The following is an 18,902-nucleotide window of genomic DNA, read 5'->3' on the forward strand; positions in this document are numbered from 1 at the left end:
TTATGGTGGACACATCGCACACTTTTGACACCATTTTGGGACCATTGTTATTTTTACAGCGATCAGTGCTATAAAAATGCACTGATTTGGTGTAAAAATTACACTGGCAGTGAAGGAGTTAACCACTAGGTGGCGCTGCAGGGGTTAAGTGTTCCCTAGGAAGGGATTCTTAGTGTTAGGGGGCGTGGCTACATGTGACACGTCACTGATGACCGTTTCCGATCACGGGGAACGGTCATTAGTGACAGTGTCACTAAGCAGAATAGGGGAATGCCTTGTTTACATTTCCCTGTTCTGCCCTTACCGACTGCAATCGCGGGACTCCCGGGAACATTGAGTTCCGGGGACCTGCGGCCACACTCGCGAGGCACGCGAAGGGCGCGCACATGCCCGCTGGGTGGCAGATTTAAATGGATGTATCTGTACACCAATCTGCCTGCCCGTGCCATTCTGTCTACGTAAATAGTCGTGCAGCGGTCGGCAAGTGGTTAATGAAAGTGTTAGGAGAACTCCAATTCGCCGCTTTACAGACGACGCCCGCTGATACCTTGCACCAGGCCGCCCAGGGGAATGAGACCGCCCAGGTGGAGTGCGCACGAATCTCCTGGGGAGGGGAGAGGCCTTCTAGTGAATATGCTGTCTGAATTGTTTTCACTACCCAGGACGAAATTACCCTTGGGGAGGCCGGCATGCCCCTCCTAGGGCCACTTGGATATATAAAAAGAGCTTCAGACATTCGAAACGCTTCCGTTCTCTCCAAATAAATCTGCAACATGGTCTTCAGAACTAACTTGTGCAATTCCGACCCTTCGGAGTCTATAGGTGGTGGTGGAAAGGCTGGAAGTACCGACTGCCAATTAAGGTGGAACTCCAAAGAAACTTTTGTCAGGAAACTTGGAGAAGGACGCAACTCTCTCCGGGAAAAACGTGCAATAGGGCTCCTTACACGAAAACCTGGCAATATCGGAAACTCGTCTAGCGGAAACCACTGCTGTCAGGAACACCATCTTCAAGGTCAGGCAATATATTGAGCTGGTCGAGTTCGGAAAACAAGGTGACTTCAACAAACCTTTCAGAACCAACGGTAAAGCCTTGTACACACGCTCGGTTTACTCGGCAAGAACCAGCAAGAAAACTGCTGGCAGAGCTTTCTTGCCGAATATACCGAGCGTGTGTATGAGGCTTTCAGGTTTCCCGTCAAGAAAACTGGCTAAAATCTTGACGAGAAAAATAGAGAACCTGCTCTCTATTTTCTCGTGATTCTCGGCAGTGTTTTCCTGCCGAGAAACCCGAGAGTGTGTATACTTACCTGTCGCCGTGGAAACCCGCACATGCTCGAAATGACTTCGACACATGCGCAGTAGCTTCCTAGGCATAGGTAGGGTGCAGCAAGATGGCAGGGACGGCATCGAATGTGACGAGCGCCTGCTCGTCGTACGCAATGACGTCACTGCGTTCTTGCCTTCCAAAAGTACCGCGGTTCTTTTGAAAGGAGTGTCTGTACACTTGGGCGGCAAGAGATTCTTGCCAAGAATCTCGTCAGGGAAAACAATGTTTTTTTCCTGACGAGATTCTGGCCCGTGTGTACAGGGCTTAAGTCCCACCTTGGGAACATAGAACAAATCTGGGGCCGAATCTTGAGGAACCTGATCACAAGTTGATTTTTGGCCCAAGGAACATCCGTTAATGCTGCCAGTGCCGAAACCTAAAGTGGTTGTAAGGGTTCGTCTTTTATTTTCTAAATAGGTTCCTTTAAGCTAGAGCATTGTTGGTTCACTTACCTTTTCCTTCGATTTCCCTTCTAAATGTTTTTTTTCTTTGTTTGAATTTCTCACTTCCTGTTTCTCCTCAGTAAGCTTTCCACCATCATCTGAGCGGTGGAAAGTCATTTAGAACAGCTTACTGAGGAGGAACAGGAAGTGAGAAATTCAGACAAAGAAAACAAAGAAAAAAACATTTAGAAGGGAAATCGAAGGAAAATGCACTAGCTTAAAGGAACCTATTTAGAAAATAAAAAACAAACCTTTACAACCCCTTTAATGGTATTGTAACTGAGGCCCGCATCCAGACCTGACTGGAGAAAGGACAACACATTAGCCACAGATGGGTTCTGAAACGAAAATCCCTGTTGAGTGGAAAATGTCTCGAATTTCCTCCAGACTCGGTGGTAGGTGGTTTTAGTAGAAGGTTTCCTTGCTAAAGGTAGGGTTGACACTACTGATTCTGACAGATTCAGGCTGTTCAGCCTCTCCCTCTCAAAAGCCATGGAGTCAAGGCTAGGCGGGCTGAATTGGGATGAAACTGGTCGTGCTGAAGGAGCAGGTCCCAATTTTGAGGCAACTTGACTGGTGGGCATGTCGCTAGGTGACAAAGGAGGGAGAACCATGGCCTCCTCGGCCAGAATGGAGCAATCCTTATCCCCAAAACCTTCTCTTCCATGATTTTCAGTAATGACTGAGGGATTAGGGCCGTCGGGGGAAAATGTACACCTGATTGAAATTCCATTCCTGGGAGAGAGCGTCCTGTGCTAGAGCCTTCGGACAGAAGAACCGAGAGAAGAACCGGGAAACCTGACAATTTTCCAGTGTCACCATGAAGTCCACCTCAGGTACCCCCATTGATTGAAGATCTCTCTGAGATATTTTGTATTCAACTTCCACTGTGTTGTTGGTGACGTTGCGGCTCAGATGGTCCACCAAAGTGTTCTGTGCCCCCGGAAGATAAGCCGCTGCAATATCTAGAAGGTAATACTCTGCAAACTCGAACATTTCTGATGCTATCTGTAGCAAGTGTAGACTTCTAGTTCCCCGCTGCTTTGTGACATAAGCAACAGCTGTCCTGTTGTCCATTAACAATCTGACCCTCCTTCCTTGAACGATGGGAAGAAAAACTTTTAGAGCTTCTCTGGCCACTGCGAGTTCCAGCAGGTTTGATGAACAGGGGGCCTGAGGGGGCCATCTGCCTTGAGCATGTCGTTCTTATGCAATCGGCACCCCAACCTTGAAGACTCGCATCCGATGTAATCGTAACCCAACCTCCAGGGTTGATGGGTTTGCCCCAGGCTAGGATGTCCCTTCTGCTCCACCACTGCAGGTCATTGCGAATAAAGGCCGGAATGTGTATTTTCTGATGTATTGAGCCACGACTCCATTGCCTGAGAAGGGCAAATTGGAACCGCCTTGTGTGCCACTGTGCCCATGGCACCGCTGGGATACAGGCTGTCAGGCTCCCTAAAAAACGCATCCCCATGTGTACCGTAAAGATAGGAGAGGCTCCCATCTTCAAGACCTCTGCTGACACGTGATCTATTTTGTCTTGTGGAGGAAACACCTTGTATTGGAGTGTTTCGAAAGACATGCCCAGATAAACCAAAGTTTGGCACGGAGTGGGCTGGCTCATTGCTGTGTTTATCATCCAACCAAACTGTGGCGAGGATTTGATCCCAGTGCCGCAGCGAAAAATCTTCTGACTGGGCAAGGATCAGGACATCGTTCAAGTAGTGGAATTTTCTTATTACTCTTTGTCGAATATAGGCAATTACCATTACTAGAACTTTTGTAAAAGTCCTTGGAGTCGAGCTGAGCCAGAAAGGAAGGCACCTGAATTGAAAATGGTCGCATGCGTAAAAGAATCTTAGGAAGTGTTGATAAATATTGGCCACTGGGATATGGAAGTTTGCGTTCTCGAGGTCCACTGAGACCATCCAGTCGCCCTGACGAACTACCGCTGATATAGTCTTGAGAGACTCCATCCGGTATGGCTGTGGCTTTAAAAAAGAATTCAGGCTTCTTAGGTCCAGGACAGGACGCCATTTTCCTAATGCCTTTTGGACAAGGAAAAGAGGGGAGTGTACCCTGCAACCCTGTTCCTCCTTTGGCACCGGTACCACAGAGTGAAGGGTGAGCAACTCCATGATGTATGCCTCCAGTGATGCCCGCTTCTCCACTAAAGCAGAAATCTTTGCTGCAACAAAGAAACTTCTCGGAGGAGCACTTTAAAACTGAAGACGAGGGCCTATCTGAACTACTTCCAGGACCCAGGAGTCCGTTATTCTCTCCACCCATGTATCGCCGTAGCTGGCCAGTCTTGCCCCTACTGGCGAACCCTGGGCTTGCCACCCTTCAAAAGGACTTGTTTGTAGGTTTCGAGGCTTGAGGAGCCTTTGATTTGGAATTATCTGCAAAGGTACTGCGAGATCGCCATGAAAAGCGTGAAAACTCTCTGCTCGGCCGATATGCTTCTGATCCTGGGGAAAAAGACCAGATTTTCCTCCCCTCACCCTGCGAAATTGCCTCTTTCAGTGTCTTACCAAAGAGTGTATTCCCTGAGAAGGGAATGGAGCATAAAGCTTGCTTTGAGGCAGAATCTGCGGACCAATGTTTGAGCCAAAGGGCCCGCCTAACCCTGACTGAGTGGGCCATGATACGAGAGGTGAACCTGACCAAGTCCACCGCTGCCTCCGCCATGAACTCGGCTGCCAACTTCAAGCCTTGCAAGTTTGATGAGAATAGTTCTTCCTGCGCCCAGGAACCTAACGCGGATTCCACATTCAAAGCCCAGACCCTGTCGGCAGTTGAGGTCAGGGCCACTGCTGGCCTGCAGGCAGCACCTGCAGTTCTGAGTTGGCCCTCCGTTCCACTAAATCTTTAAAAGACACTGTTTCTTCCAATGGCAGGGTGATATGCCTTGCCAGACGTTGTAAGGAAACATGCACTCATGGTCCGAGGGTCGGAACGGGTACACCTTATTGATCCTATTCCGCAGCGCCGCTTTTTTATCCGGCTTGGACCACTCCTCCTCCATTAACTCCTTAATCTCTACTATAAAAGGAAATTTGGGGAATTCTCTCTTCAGTTTTGGATAATATTTTCTTTGCTCCTGAGTGGCTGAAGATTGTTTCTCCCAATCGATGGCCTGTTTGACCACCGATATAAATGAGGGTACCAGAGAAAGTCAAACGAATACATGTCCAAATTATCCTGGTCAAACTTTGAGTCCCCTTCTGAGTTAGAACTAATGGCTCCCTTCTCCTTTGGCGACTAGTTCCTGCCACAGCAGAAGGGCCTGGTAACAGGGCCCTTACTCCTTTTTCCACGGCCCTCTTGATGTATGACTCTACGTCCTCGTTGATCACTTGGCCTTGGGAAGCTTCCTTGAAGCACCGCTTACAAAGGTGTTTGGTCGGTGATAGAACCAACAAGTATTGGTGACCAGGGGGCGTGGCTTGATGGAGAGAGCGGTCGCATAGACTTACAGCTCTGGCTCTCAACTCTCAACCTAATACTATCCTGTGTCCCATCTCCTCACCGAAGGCACCGGACTGCTCCCTACAGCTCTTGGTATCTATCAGGCTGGCTAGTATGGTGAAATACGGGCCACCTTGGCCCCCATCTGTGGCGGATCAACTGGCTCGGTTCCAGAGGCAAGATGGCGCCGATCCATGTGTTACACAGACAGACACGCTGCAGGTATCTTCCTCTGCTGTCCGAAGCTCTGCTACAGGGGTGAGTGCATCTATCCCAGCCATCTTTCACTCGCAATCAGACCCCCAGCTGTCCCGGGACTCCCAGCAGCTAGATGATAGCAGCCAAGATGCTGATTTTCCCCCTACTGAGCCCACACTGTTCACCATTATGCTAGCTCTCCAGGACTGTAAGGCCTCTTTCTACCCAGATAGCTTCTATCCGCATGGACTTTTCACTTTTAAATCAGGATGTCCAAAAACTCTGGGATAGAACTGGGGATGCAGAGGAACGTATTAGCACCCTAGAAGACACCGTGAACTCTTGTCTTCACTATGCGCGATACTACTAGTGAGATTGCGACTTTGCGTGCCAAAATTGATCATTTAGAGCAGTGGTCTCCAAACTGTGGCCCGGCCATATGCGTCCCTTTGCTAGTCTTTATCCGGCCCTTGGAGTACTATTCCTCCCACTGACACCAACAAGGAGGCACTATTTCTTCCACTGATAGCAATGATGGGATACTATTCCTCCATACTAATAGGGGCACTACTCCTCCTCCTACTGACCACGAACCCTGAGGCCCTCATTTATTCTCACTGATGCCGGGCCCGGGACATTTTCTGCCCACGCTGACCACAATCCGGCCCTCCTAAAGTCTGAAGGACAATAAACTATCCCTTTGTTTGAAAAGTTTGGAGATCCCTGATTTAGAGAATCGTTCTCGCAGGAACAATCTTCGCTTTGTCGTGTTTCCTGATTGTGTGGAAGGTTCCCATCCTGAAAAGTTTCTATACTCGTTGCTGCCGGACATCTTTGGTACTGATGCGTCCTCATTCTCCCATGTTATTGAGCGTGCACACCGTACCCCTCCTTGCCCTCCTCCGGAGGGTGCTCCTCCACGCTCACTTATTGCACACATCCTTAATTTCCAGGACGAGGTTGCTATCCTACGCCTGGCGAGAGAAAAGGGTCCACTCAAGTTTAATGGTAACACTATCTCAGTCTACCATGACTTCTCGACTGAAGTCCAGCGCCAACGTATCTCCTTTTCAGCAGTGAAAACCCACCTGCGCATGGAAGGACTGTCCTATGCTATGCTTTTCCCTGCCAAACTGCGCATCATTCATGATGGTAAGGCCGATTTCTACACCAGCCCCAAGTAGGCCATGGCGTGGCTGAATGACCGTTATGGTGCTGCTCGCAGGCGCAGAGGTGACTAACAATATTATTGGTTCTAGGACATTACCTACAGGCTGACTTGCTACTAGGGTTTTACACATCCTAGTGTGTTATGCACCTTCCTCAAGGACTGAGGTGCCTGTCACTTTCACTGAACTGCATTGTTGCCTGGTAATACTCCTGATTTCCCCCTTGCCAGTCTACGTGACTCACTTTATTGCTATACCAGGCCTCCATCCCCAGGATTTATCCTCCATCTACACTGACTGGCTATCCCAGTTCATTTTGAGAGGAGGCCGGCTGCCATTTGAATCTTCCTACGGCTAATGTGGCAGACTATTCTACATCGGGACATGTTTCTTTTTTTTACCACTGGTTGAGAGCCCCACCGCATCTCACATTACCCTCTTACCAGTTAGTGGTGTGAGCGCGGAACAGTTTTGACCTTTACTGACTTCACTGTCAGGACGGTCCTCTAGGTTCAGAGATCCAAGGCTCACTATGTTTGGGATGGCCGAGCGGGGTGTGTGGCATGGGGATTTCATTGGACTTTTTTTTTCTTTCTTTTTTTTTTTTTTTTTTCTTTTTCAAGTTTTTTCCTGTTTACACTTTTTTAAGGTTGATGCCTATGGCAGAATATTGGTGTTCTTTGTATTTTCCAATAATAGCTCATGCCTCACTATCGGAAGATTGACGCATTTTATTATATACATGCTTGAATGTGTTTTGAGTGGCACGGCCTATCAGCTTTTTCATGCACATGTATTTATGTTATTCTGTGCTTATATAGTACTGTATGTTCTGCAATAGCAAAGTCCTTTTAGGATCACTAAAGGAAAAACATTGTTTTGCTGAAATGACTGTTTACAGGGTATAGAGACATAATAGTTAACTGATTCCTTTTAAAAACGATTAAAAATAGATAAAAATCAATCATATAATGTGCCTCTTAGATGCAAAAACGAAACTGAAAGTAGTTTAGTCTTTGCATGTTATTTTATGCCTCTGTGCTGGACAGTGCCATAGAGAGTCATGGCTAGGAAAACGAAACTAAACTCTCCCATGACTTTTTTCATACGGAGCCAGACAACCAGGAAGTGTCCAGAACAGAGCAGTTTTACAGCAACATCAGAGCAAAAACGAGCAATGAGGACATGAAACCAGGACTGCAGTAAGGTAAAGGAAGCTATTTAGCTAAAAAAAAAAAAAATTCCTTTAGTGACCCTAAGCATAGTCTCATGGAATACTAGAGGTCTGAATGCACCCCAGAAAAGTTCATTGGTCATTGCCGCCCTCATATAATCTGCCTCCAAGAGACTCACCTTACTGGCTCCAAAGTGAGGGCCCTTAAATGCCCGTGGTTGACTAACTCCTACCATGCTACCCATACAAATTATTCCAAAGGGGTCTCTATTTTACTGGCCAAATCTCTCCCAGCAGAGACACTGCAGGTTAAAACTGACACTGATGGGAGGTTTATTATACTTACCTTACAGATTTCCACTATGACTTTTCCCCTGGTGAACATTTATGTTCCTCCCCCGTTTTCGGTGGAGGTGCTTTCCAGGTTGTCCCTTCAGCTGCTGACCAGACCCCCTGGTCCCCTACTTTATGTGGGTGACTTTAATGCTATTTTAGACCCAACGATGGATCGCTTGGGGGGTGGGGGCAGACCCCTTCCCTCCTTCCTGGACTAGTTGCAGGTTTATGGCCTTACAGAGGTATGGCGTTGGAAACATCCGGACGTGCGCCAGTATTCCTGCCACTCTGACTCTTTCCACATCATGTCTAAAATAGATATGGCGTTTACTAGGGCGAACACCCTCTCTGTTGTCTCTGCTGTCTCATACATGCCATGGGGAGTTTCAGACCATGCTCCTCTCTCTGTGGACCTCCTCCTCCTTCCAGGGTCAGGCCCTGTTATTTGGCGCCTGAATTCATACTGGCTGGAGGACGAGGTGGTGCTGGGAGAATACAGGACCAATTTTCAGCTTTCAGCGCTGATGCACTTTGAATGACAATTGCGCAGTCATACAACACTGTACCCAAATGAAATTTTACCATTTTTTCCCACAAATAGAGCTTTATTTTGGTGACATTTAATCACCTCTGCGGTTTTTATTTTTTGTTTTAAAAAATTAAAAAGGCAGAATTTACAAAAATATATATATATTTTTTTATATTTTGTTATAAAATTGTGCAAACGGGTAATTTTTCTCCTTCATTGATGTACGCTGATGAGGCTGCACTGATGGGCACCGATGGGCTGCATTGATGGGCACCGATAAGGCGGCACTGGTGGGCACTGATAGGCAGCACTGGTGGACAATGAGAGGTGACACTGAGAGGTGACACTGATGGGTGTCACTATAGGCCATTGATAGATGGCACTAGTGTTCACTGAGCCGTGGCATTGATAGGTGGCACTGATAGGTGGCAGTGATGGGCACTGATGGGTGGCAGTGATTGGGCACTTATGGGTGGCTATAATGGGCACTGATCGGCACTGGTAGCTTACACTGATAGGTGGCACTGATGAGGCACTGATTGGCACCACTGGTGGGCATTGATAGGTGGCAGTGGTGGACACTGTGGGCACTGGCAGGTGGCACTGGCAGGGGGTACGGATTGCACAGATAAGGCAGAATTGCCTCTTCCTCTTTAGGACCGATATCCCTTGCACATAAGCCGGTGATCGTTTTTTTTTTGTCCTCCTCACGCTGTCGGCGTGAGGAGAAAAAAAAAGATTACAGAGCTTTTGTTTACATCACCTGATCAGCTGTCATTGGCTGACAGCTGATCACGTGGTAAGGGGCCGGGGAACGCGTGAAGGGCAGGGCGTCTATTGACGCCTCCCGGCAATTGAGGTTGTGGCAGTCATTCAACTATAGCACAGACGCCTAGTGGTTAATGCATTAAGATAAAAAAACTTTTGTGTGTAGCAGCCTCCCCAACACCCTATAATTACTTATCTAAGCCCCATCTCTCTCCAGCGATGTCCACAAATGTCTAAGCCGTCCGGGACAATCCTCCTGATTGGCTGAGACACAGCAGCGGCTCCATTGGCTCCCGCGGCTGTCAATCAAAGTCAGTCAGCCAATCATGGGAGAGCGGGGACGGGGGCAGGATCGGGGCTCCGTGTCTGAATGGACGCACAGAGCTGTGACTCGGCTCAGGTGCCCACATAGGAAACTGCTGACCTTGGGAGCACTTGATAGGAGGGAGTGGCCAGGAGCAGCAAAGGGGGACCTGAGAACAGGAGGATCTGCACAGAGGAGGTAAGTATAACATGTTTGTTATTTAAAAAAAGAAAACAAGACTTTACAATCACTTTTAAGATGGCCATAAATGGTATGAAAATCGGCCAGTTCAGCAGGGAGCTGTCGGGTTCTTCCTGAATAATCAGTGTGCCGGCTTTAGCCTGCAACACTGATCATTGTATCCTGCTGGTGGCGAAGACTTCCCGCTGACAGAACAAAATAGTGCTGCGGGAATCAGCACATTTTTTTTCTCTAATTCGACCAGCTGGTTGAAGAAGTGCCAGAGAGTGATATAACTGGGCAGTGATGGAAGTAAAAGCTTGAATATGGAAATATGGTGGAATGATTATACCCATGTCCTTGTGTTCTGCCACTTATATGCTGATCATAAAAAGAACATTACACTTTTTTTATTGTTAAACAGGTGTAGCTCTTATACATAATCCGGTCACGCAGGAGAAGATAGTGGAGGAGCAAGCACTAACAACACTCGTTCAGCTTCTGAAAACTCACAGTTCTCTGAAAATTAAGGTAGTCCAATAGTTAACAGTAAATATCTTGAGCGACTATTTTTGTTAACAGCCTTGCTTTTTCTTTTGTACTTCAGTATAGCTTGGATGCACTTTCCAGACAAATAATGAAAATGGGTAAAAATTCATTGTAAAACTATTTTCCTTGACCTCTAACATTAACCCGGGCTTTAGACAACCCCCTTAGCCCAGCATCAGAGGCTTCCAAGAGGCACAGGTGACCACTACCTCCAGGAAGAGCTGAGCACTCAAAATCATACAAAAATATCCTCCAACCAATCACAAAGGCACATTTGTAGGGGATTTTGGGCCTATGGGACTTGCCGCGTACTTGATTTACATGCTCATCAGAACCATCTGTCTATTATGATGAAGCCTAGTCGGCTGAAACATTACTGTCCAAGGATTGGTTATCTGTTTCCGGAAAGACTGTGTGATGCTTTAAAGCCACTGAGCGGGTCATTCATTGGTGAGCATACAGGTGGATCAAATTATGTTTCATGCCTTCTTACCTGTACTTTTGGCTCTGGTGTCACTGTTGAATCCAAGAACCATTTCTCCTTTTTTTTCCTTTTGGAAGGGGGTTATTTGCATACATCATAATACAGAGATTTTTACCTGCTCACTAACCTAAAAAAAAAAACACTTGCATGTTTCAATTACTTTGTTTTATTTTCTGTGTGTTTTCTTGGACAGGTTGAAGCTGCTTGTACTATAGCTTGTGTTGTCCTGAAAAATTCTAGCCTGCAAAGTCTCTTGCATGAAAAAGAAGGATTTAAATACATTGATGTTCTTAATCTCCTCCATGCCAATGATAAGGTACTTCTTACTCTGCCATTTTGTACCATTTATCAGAGTTATAACAATAATTATTTTAAACTGTATTAAATAGTGTTGTCAGAATGTTTATACTGAAATAATAAAACAGTATTGTATTTATGAAATATTTGTTTTGGGAGATTTTACATTTTTCCACAATTACAACCAAGTAATTCCACTTTGTTTATCCGTGCTATTTTGAAGACAAGTGACAAAAATGATATGCTTAAAATATATGTATTTACAGGTATATTTTGTGATAATACAAAAAAAATGGATATACTTTTAAATAGCAAAGATAAATGATGATACAGATGATATTCACATTTCTACTCAAGCTCTTATTACAAAATACCACATTTCAATACTTGAATGATAACTTTTAGACTTGATAACTCTTAGTGAATAGCTTTCCGTGGCTTCACAGACTTATATAAACTGGTGTTGAATTTAGCATGGTGATTCTTTCTCAAAACAAACAGACCTTCTAACTTACACTTTAAAAATGCACAGACAAAATGTTATATTGTGCACAGGACTTGATAATTTGATCAAGACTTGTTTTTTAATTTAGAATGAATTTATTTTTAAACACATATCATGACAAAACCATTGTACAGACGTTAACCTTATTTTTTTAGAGACAGACAAAACTGTGCATGTCTCTTAATATTTGGAATATAATTATTTCATACTGCAGTTAAAAATAATACAACTCCAATTTGCTCTGCCATTTGTTTAAATGGTTTTAGTAATGTATATGCAAAAACAATTCAATTACCAAAAAGGTACACATGAAAAGTAATATAGAAAATTAATACTTTACCGATGGTCTATGAAACGTTGGTTTTGAGAAGTATCCGGTTATGAGTCCCCAAAGGACTTCTTCTAAAATGCCTTCATCTCTACATTATCTCCTCCTCCTCTCTTCTTACAAGACTCTCTATGGCTTTTCTTTAGATCTTAGCTTTTTAGCCTCCTCTAGCCTAGCCATGTGTAACCACTTTTATCCCACTCAAAAAGTGTGTGTGTGTGTCACTACTACGTAATGGATGGTGTAAAATGATGGGCTGTTCCCATATTACCATGACAACCACATATGTGCGGCCATCTTAAATTCTTAATATTTTCACCACCAGGGGCAGTGTTGTATAAGAAATTACTTTAAATGTTATTTTCATGACCTTCTGATCCCGGCTTAGTAGAAACTATAAATTGTCTACAGCTGTCTAAAATATGCCAAACTACATCAGACATTGTGGAGCCCTTAAAATATTTATCACTTTAAGAACAATATACCCACACAATTAGCTTGTATCGTTAAATTCCATCAAACTCAGATCTGTGGAATTTAACCCTGTGTATTATTTCACCAATTCAGCTTCTACTATCAAACTTTTCATAGGATCTCATATTTGTAACCCTTATTATAATAATATATATGTATTATTATTATTATTATTATTATTATTATTATTATTATTATTTTAAAGCCCCCTTCTCTTCTTCATGCAAAGAAAACTTAGTTCTGTGAGCTCATGTGAAACAAGAGTCTCTTACCATTTTCTTATCTTGTTTATTTAACTAAGACCTCTCAAGATTTATAACCTGGGAAGATGGTACAGACAAGTTTTACACAGTCTCCTTGTGAGACATTCTTGAGCAATCATGAACTCCAATTCAACTTTAGAGAGAAAATGGCTTCTCTCATGTTCATAGCATATATATGAAAAATATACAATATACAGGCCTTATATATATTCTTTTAACCCCAATAGTCCTGACAGTGTCCTGGTTTTATCGTGTTGCTAGCTTCAAAGATATCCTTAATGAAAAGTTATTTAATTATACTCATTGTTAGACTAAGCACAAATTATGACTAAAATGTGTACGCACAACATTTGTTCTGTTGGTGATATCTGTGAACATCTCAGAGAAACTGACACATATGTTGGGGGGTGGGGGGAGGGGAGACGAAGAGAAGGTATGGGTGGCAAGGGAGGGTATGGGGTAGGTGGGTAGTGGAAGGGGCTACTTACAGACGAACACAGGGCTCAAAAACTAACCAATCATGACTACGGTTAATTTTTTGACCTACAATGTACGAGGGCTGAAAACATCTAAAAAAAGGCATAAGATTCTCAAGGAGATTGAGCATTATCGAGCAGGAGTGGTCTTCCTACAAGAAACCCACCTGACACATGAGACTAATTTGAAGTTGTATTCCCATCGGCTTCCAACTTGGTACTATGGAGATTCAATGACAAATAAGGCAAGGGGAGTTGCAATTGGAATAGGCAGAGGAATCAGGTTCGCCCTGGAGGACCAATTAATGGATCCAGAGGGAAAGATTTCTCTTTCTGAGGGGGAAGCTGATAGGAATGGAATGCACATTGGCGAACATATACTGCCCTAATAGGGAGCCAGCAGTATATTTGGGGAGAGCCCTGGAAAAAAAATTGAATTTGGAAAGGGTAGAGTGTTCATGGCTGGCGATGTTAATTTCTGTATAGACCCAAAACAAGATAGTACGTCACATGTACAGGGGACAAGGAACGTTCAGTTAAAGGCAATAAAACAAAAACTACGCGCCACCAATTGATGGACGTGTGGAGAATACAACATCCTAAGGCACAAGACTCCATGTTCTACTCCCCTGTACACAGGACGTACACTAGGATACATTATTGGATGGTGGAACATAGGATGCTAGACTCAGTAATATCTACTAATATTGGAATAATTACCCTATCCGACCGTGCACCACTGTCTATGGAATTTAAAATCCCCGAAACCCAGAGACAAGTATATTCCTGGAGATTGAATGAAGACCTCTTAGATAAACAAGGAGAGGAGTTGGTGAAAAAAAGAATTATAACAATATTTTAGTATAAATGGAACCAGTGAGATTGTGGATGACACCCTGTGGGAGGCCCATAAAGCCTACATAAGGGGAATCCTGATCTCACTGGGTGCACAAAAAAAACGAGAAAGAATAAAAAAAGAGGTAAAAGGTTATAGAAGAAATATATCTATTAGAACAGAGGCATAAAAAAAGAGGAGAGCAAGAGCAGGATTTGTTACAAGAGCTAGTGATAAAAAGGGAGGAGTTGAAGGAACTACTAGAAGATGAAATAAGGAAAACCTATAATAATATCTCCAAGGAAAGATATCAATGGCAAAATAAGAACAGCAGGTGGTTAGCAAGTGTAACAGGTGCTCCGCGAGCCTTCTCTCCCTGTAGTAACAGGCGCTTTCAGCGCCGTAATGCGTTCCATGCTGGAACGCATACAGCACTTACGCGATGACGTCATCGCCCGGCACCGCGTGCACTCCAGCTTGGAACGCGGAAGTGCGTCGCGAATCGGCAGTTTCCTTGAATTAGTGCTATGCACTACAGCTGTCGTGTACCTGTCTCCTGCCTATAAAGGCATTCAGCTTATACACAGACAGCGTTCTATTAATGTCAGCCATCCCGGCCACGCTCCAATACAGGCAACATTATGGCCAGCTAGCAAAGACCTTCACTGCGTCCAGCCTGCCATCGCTGCGGACAACCTGGGAGTTCTTCCTTGCTGATGCCCTACTCTACGGAGTCCCTTGCTGCTAAATACTGAATCCCTGCAAACCGATAAGTAGCAATTGTGTCACTTGTAGTGCTATAGAAAGATCTACTGTATGCTTTACACCGAAAACAATTGCTGTTATTCATTATGGCTTGTGGCTATCAACATACTACTTGGGATAGACTGTTGTGCCTATGACTGTTTGCTAAGGAATATCTTAAAGGGACATCTACAACTCCTATTTACTATGTGTACTGTCAAAGTACCTGAGCTATAGTTGCCTCTCATATGCAACTATTAGTTGTCTCTACAACTTCTATTTACTACGTGCTGGACTTAAGTGCTACTTGTTTATGGGCCTATGCCCTAAGTTGCGGAACATGTTCGCCTAAACTTTTCTATGCTAAGGGTTGATGTATTTCATACCTACTCCCTTAGTGGCCTAATGCACGATGCTATGTAATACTGATAATCGCTTGCATACAGTTGTGCATTCGAATGTTTAAAGTGTATACTATAATTTTAAATGCTAAGCTCTGGTCGCATGTAGTAATGCGTCCATCCTTAGTAGCTCAACGCCTTTCTTTATGTGAGAGAGAGATGATGTAGAGAACCCCCAAACTCCTGTTTGTGTGGAGTGACGCCTGTGGTCTAATACTGAAATCTCACATAGAGAAGCGCCTTGAAATCCTTGCTAACCGCAGTTGTGGTTCACTCCCATTTACCAGAGCCATTACAGCAAGGATGTTAAAAAAAAATCAGTGAATTTCATAGATAAAATACAAAATAAAAAAGGGGGAAATTATATATAATACAAAAGACATACCGAGGGTCTTTTGGGAGTTTTATGAACAACTATACTCAGTAAGACAGAGTGGACTAGGAGAAGAGGGGCAAAAAGAATATCTGAGAAAAGCGAGGATACCTAGGATTACAGAAAAACAAACCCTATCCCTTGAAATGCCCATAAAAGAAGATGAAATTAGACTAGCACTAAAAGAGTCAATGGTTAAAAGTCAAGGCTCGGGTGGGTATACAATACTATATCTGAAAAAGTTCAAGGACATCCTGACTCTGAGACTATGTAAATATATGAACGGTTTAGGTACAAGGTATGAGATGAGCAAGGAAACACTTTTGGCATCAATTACTATTATTGCAAAAGAGGGTAAAGATGCCACCAAATGTTCCAACTATAGACAAATATCACTTTTGAATGCGGACACAAAATTGTTCGCAAAAATCCTAGCAACCAGAATGAAAGAGTACATGACGGGACTGGTCCACCCCGACCAAGTTGGATTTGTTCCAAGTAGAGAAGGGAGAGATAATGGATTGAGAACACTCCTGCTTAATCGATGCAGAGAAGGGGTTCGACAGGGTAGACTGGTGATTCATGATGAGCACACTAGAATCAATGGGGATAGGCCCTAGAATGATGCTGTGGATAAAAACACTATATAAAGGGCCTACGGCCATGGTAAAAGTCAACGGAACATTATCATCCCCATTTCAGGTGCCCCCTGTCTCCACTCTCGTTTGTATTAACATTAGAACCACTCCTGGATACGAGGGGATGTAGATATCGGGGGGTTTTAGAGTGGGGAAAGAGGAGCATAAGTTAGCTGCTTTTGCAGACGGTGTCCAATTGTACATATCTAACCCTCGTATCACGATGCCCAATCTTCTGAGAGTACTAAAAGGATATGGAGAACTTTCCAATTTTAACATTAATCCGAATAAATTGGAGATATTAAATATTAATATGAAAACAAAAGAGGAAAAATACCTACAACAAGAATTCCCATTTCTATGGAGAGAGACAGAAATAAAATATTTAGGGGTTAAATTAACGGCCTTACTTAAGAAACTATACAAAGCAAACTATATCCCATTATTAGAGGAAATTAAAACAGAAATAAAGAGAATAGAAGTACACATACCCCCCAACATATTTTAAAATATTAAACACTTGCTTACTGGGCACATATACCCCCTTCCTGCCCAGGCGAAATTTCAGCTTTCAGCACTGCGTCGCTTTAAATTAAAATTGCGCGGTCAAAATTGATGTCTTTTTTTCCCACAAATAGAGCTTTCTTTTGGTGGTATTTGATCACCTCTGTGGTTTTTATTTTTTGCGCTATAAACAAAAAAAGAGCGACAATTTTGAAAAAAAAAACACAATATTTTTTACTTTTTGCTATAATAAACATCCCATTTAAAAAAAAAAAAAATGTTCTCAGTTTAGGCCGATATGTATTCTACATATTTTTGGTAAAAAAAAATTGCAATAAGCGTATAGTGATTGGTTTGCGCAAAAGTTATAGTGGCTACAAAATAGGGGATAGAATTCTGACATTTTTTTATTGTTTTTTTTTTTACTAGTACTACGGTGATCTGCAAATGTTGTCAGGACTGCGATATTGCGGCGGACACATCGGACACTTTTGACACATTTTTGGGACCATTCACATTAATACAGCGAACAGTGCTATAAAAATGCACTGATTACTGTATAAATGTGACTGGCAGGGAAGGGGTTAACACTAGGGGGCGAGAAAGGGGTTAAATGTGTATCCTGGGTGTGTTCTAACTGTGTGTGGAGGGGGACTGACTGGGGGAGGTGACCGATGCTGTGTCCCTATGTACAAGGGACACAGCATCTGTCTCCTCTCACTGACAGGACGTGGAGCTCTGTGTCTTTTGACTATGGCCCAGGGTTCAAGTAGTTAAAAACCATTAATTACTAAATTAATATGACACAATAAAAAACCTAGAATAGCACTGACGACACTGCAGAAAATACAAAAACAAGGGGGACTGAGTGTGCCCGACTTTCAAAAATATTATGAGGCAGTTTTGCTAACACGGATAGTGGAATGGGCAAAAATAACGAATGAGAAAAGGTGGGTCAAAATAGAACACACGATGGCTAACACACATTTAGGAAGGGAAATATGGACACCTCCACAATATAGGAGTCTGGGGGAAAACGCTCACACACTGACACAGATTGTATTGAGGGGGGAATTGGATTAAAAATGAGAATGCACAAATACAAGGGGGTAAAAAATGGGCACTATACAAGATTTAAAAATAAAAAAGAGTTTGATGGACATAAATGAATGGAGGTATTGGCAGCTTAGGCACTTCATAGCCGCACTCTTTCGTCCGTTAAGGGAAGGGGATGACTTAACAGCAATGGAACGCTTATGTAATATGGAAACAATGCGTGGGAATATATCCCGAATATATAACATTTTGATGGAAGTGGAGAAGCTGGAGGTGCCAACATTCATAAAAAGTTGGGAGAGGGAATTGGGGGGACGAGGAAGGAATTAAAAAGTGGGAAATGCATAGCTAGGTGGTATAGAACACCTGATATCTTGCGGAGGTATCAGGTAGGTCAAACAACGGAGTGTTGGCGGAGATGTGGCCAGATGGCAACAAAGGGACCATATTTGGTGGCAATGTCCTAAGATAAAGTTATTTTGGAAGGAAGTGTTAAGCTATATTAAAGAGATAACTATGGTAGAACTACCCGAGGAACCCTAAACCTGTCTATTCCATGGAGTTAACATCCCGCTAAAGACATATAAAAATTCAATAATAATATATATGATGAATGTAGCAAAAAAGTTTAATACTGAAAAATTGGAAAATAGTAGACCGCCCAAAGATGGGTGAATGGCTAGATGGGATAGAAGAGACACGGAATATGGAATATTTAAGATGCTGCCAGGAAGATGCAAGAGAGGAGTTTGCCAAGAGATGGGAGGTGTGGAAAAAGTTTAAAGTAACGAAGAGATATGGTGAAATTAAAAGTAAGTAGTGGAGTGTAGGGAGGAGGGAGAGTAGGCAGGACGGGGGGATAGATTAGGGGGGAGGAGGTGGGGTAGGAAAGGGGTAAGAGTAAATATGGTAATGTATATTTCCACAGGGTGAGAAATGTATCATGTTTTTATTATGTATGTGCAAATTAAAAACCAATAAAATATAAAGTAAAAAATTTAAATAAAGGAAGCGCAAATGGGGAAAAAAAAAATATATTATTTTTAGAAGACCAAGAGCTCACTTTAATCA

At 43.4% G+C, this 18,902-nt stretch overlaps 1 protein-coding gene across 1 annotated transcript in view; it reads left to right on the forward strand.

Annotated features, from left to right (window-relative positions):
• ANKAR (ankyrin and armadillo repeat containing) overlaps positions 1 to 18,902 on the forward strand; it is a 106,889-nt gene that overhangs the window by 73,433 nt on the left and 14,554 nt on the right. Inside the window, exons 17-18 of the mRNA XM_040357142.1 lie at positions 10,329 to 10,435; positions 11,131 to 11,253. Coding sequence (XP_040213076.1) covers positions 10,329 to 10,435; positions 11,131 to 11,253 — 230 coding nt within the window. The remainder of the gene's footprint in view (positions 1 to 10,328; positions 10,436 to 11,130; positions 11,254 to 18,902) is intronic.

Source organism: Rana temporaria, chromosome 6, assembly GCF_905171775.1.
Source record: "Rana temporaria chromosome 6, aRanTem1.1, whole genome shotgun sequence".
NCBI lineage: Eukaryota > Metazoa > Chordata > Amphibia > Anura > Ranidae > Rana > Rana temporaria.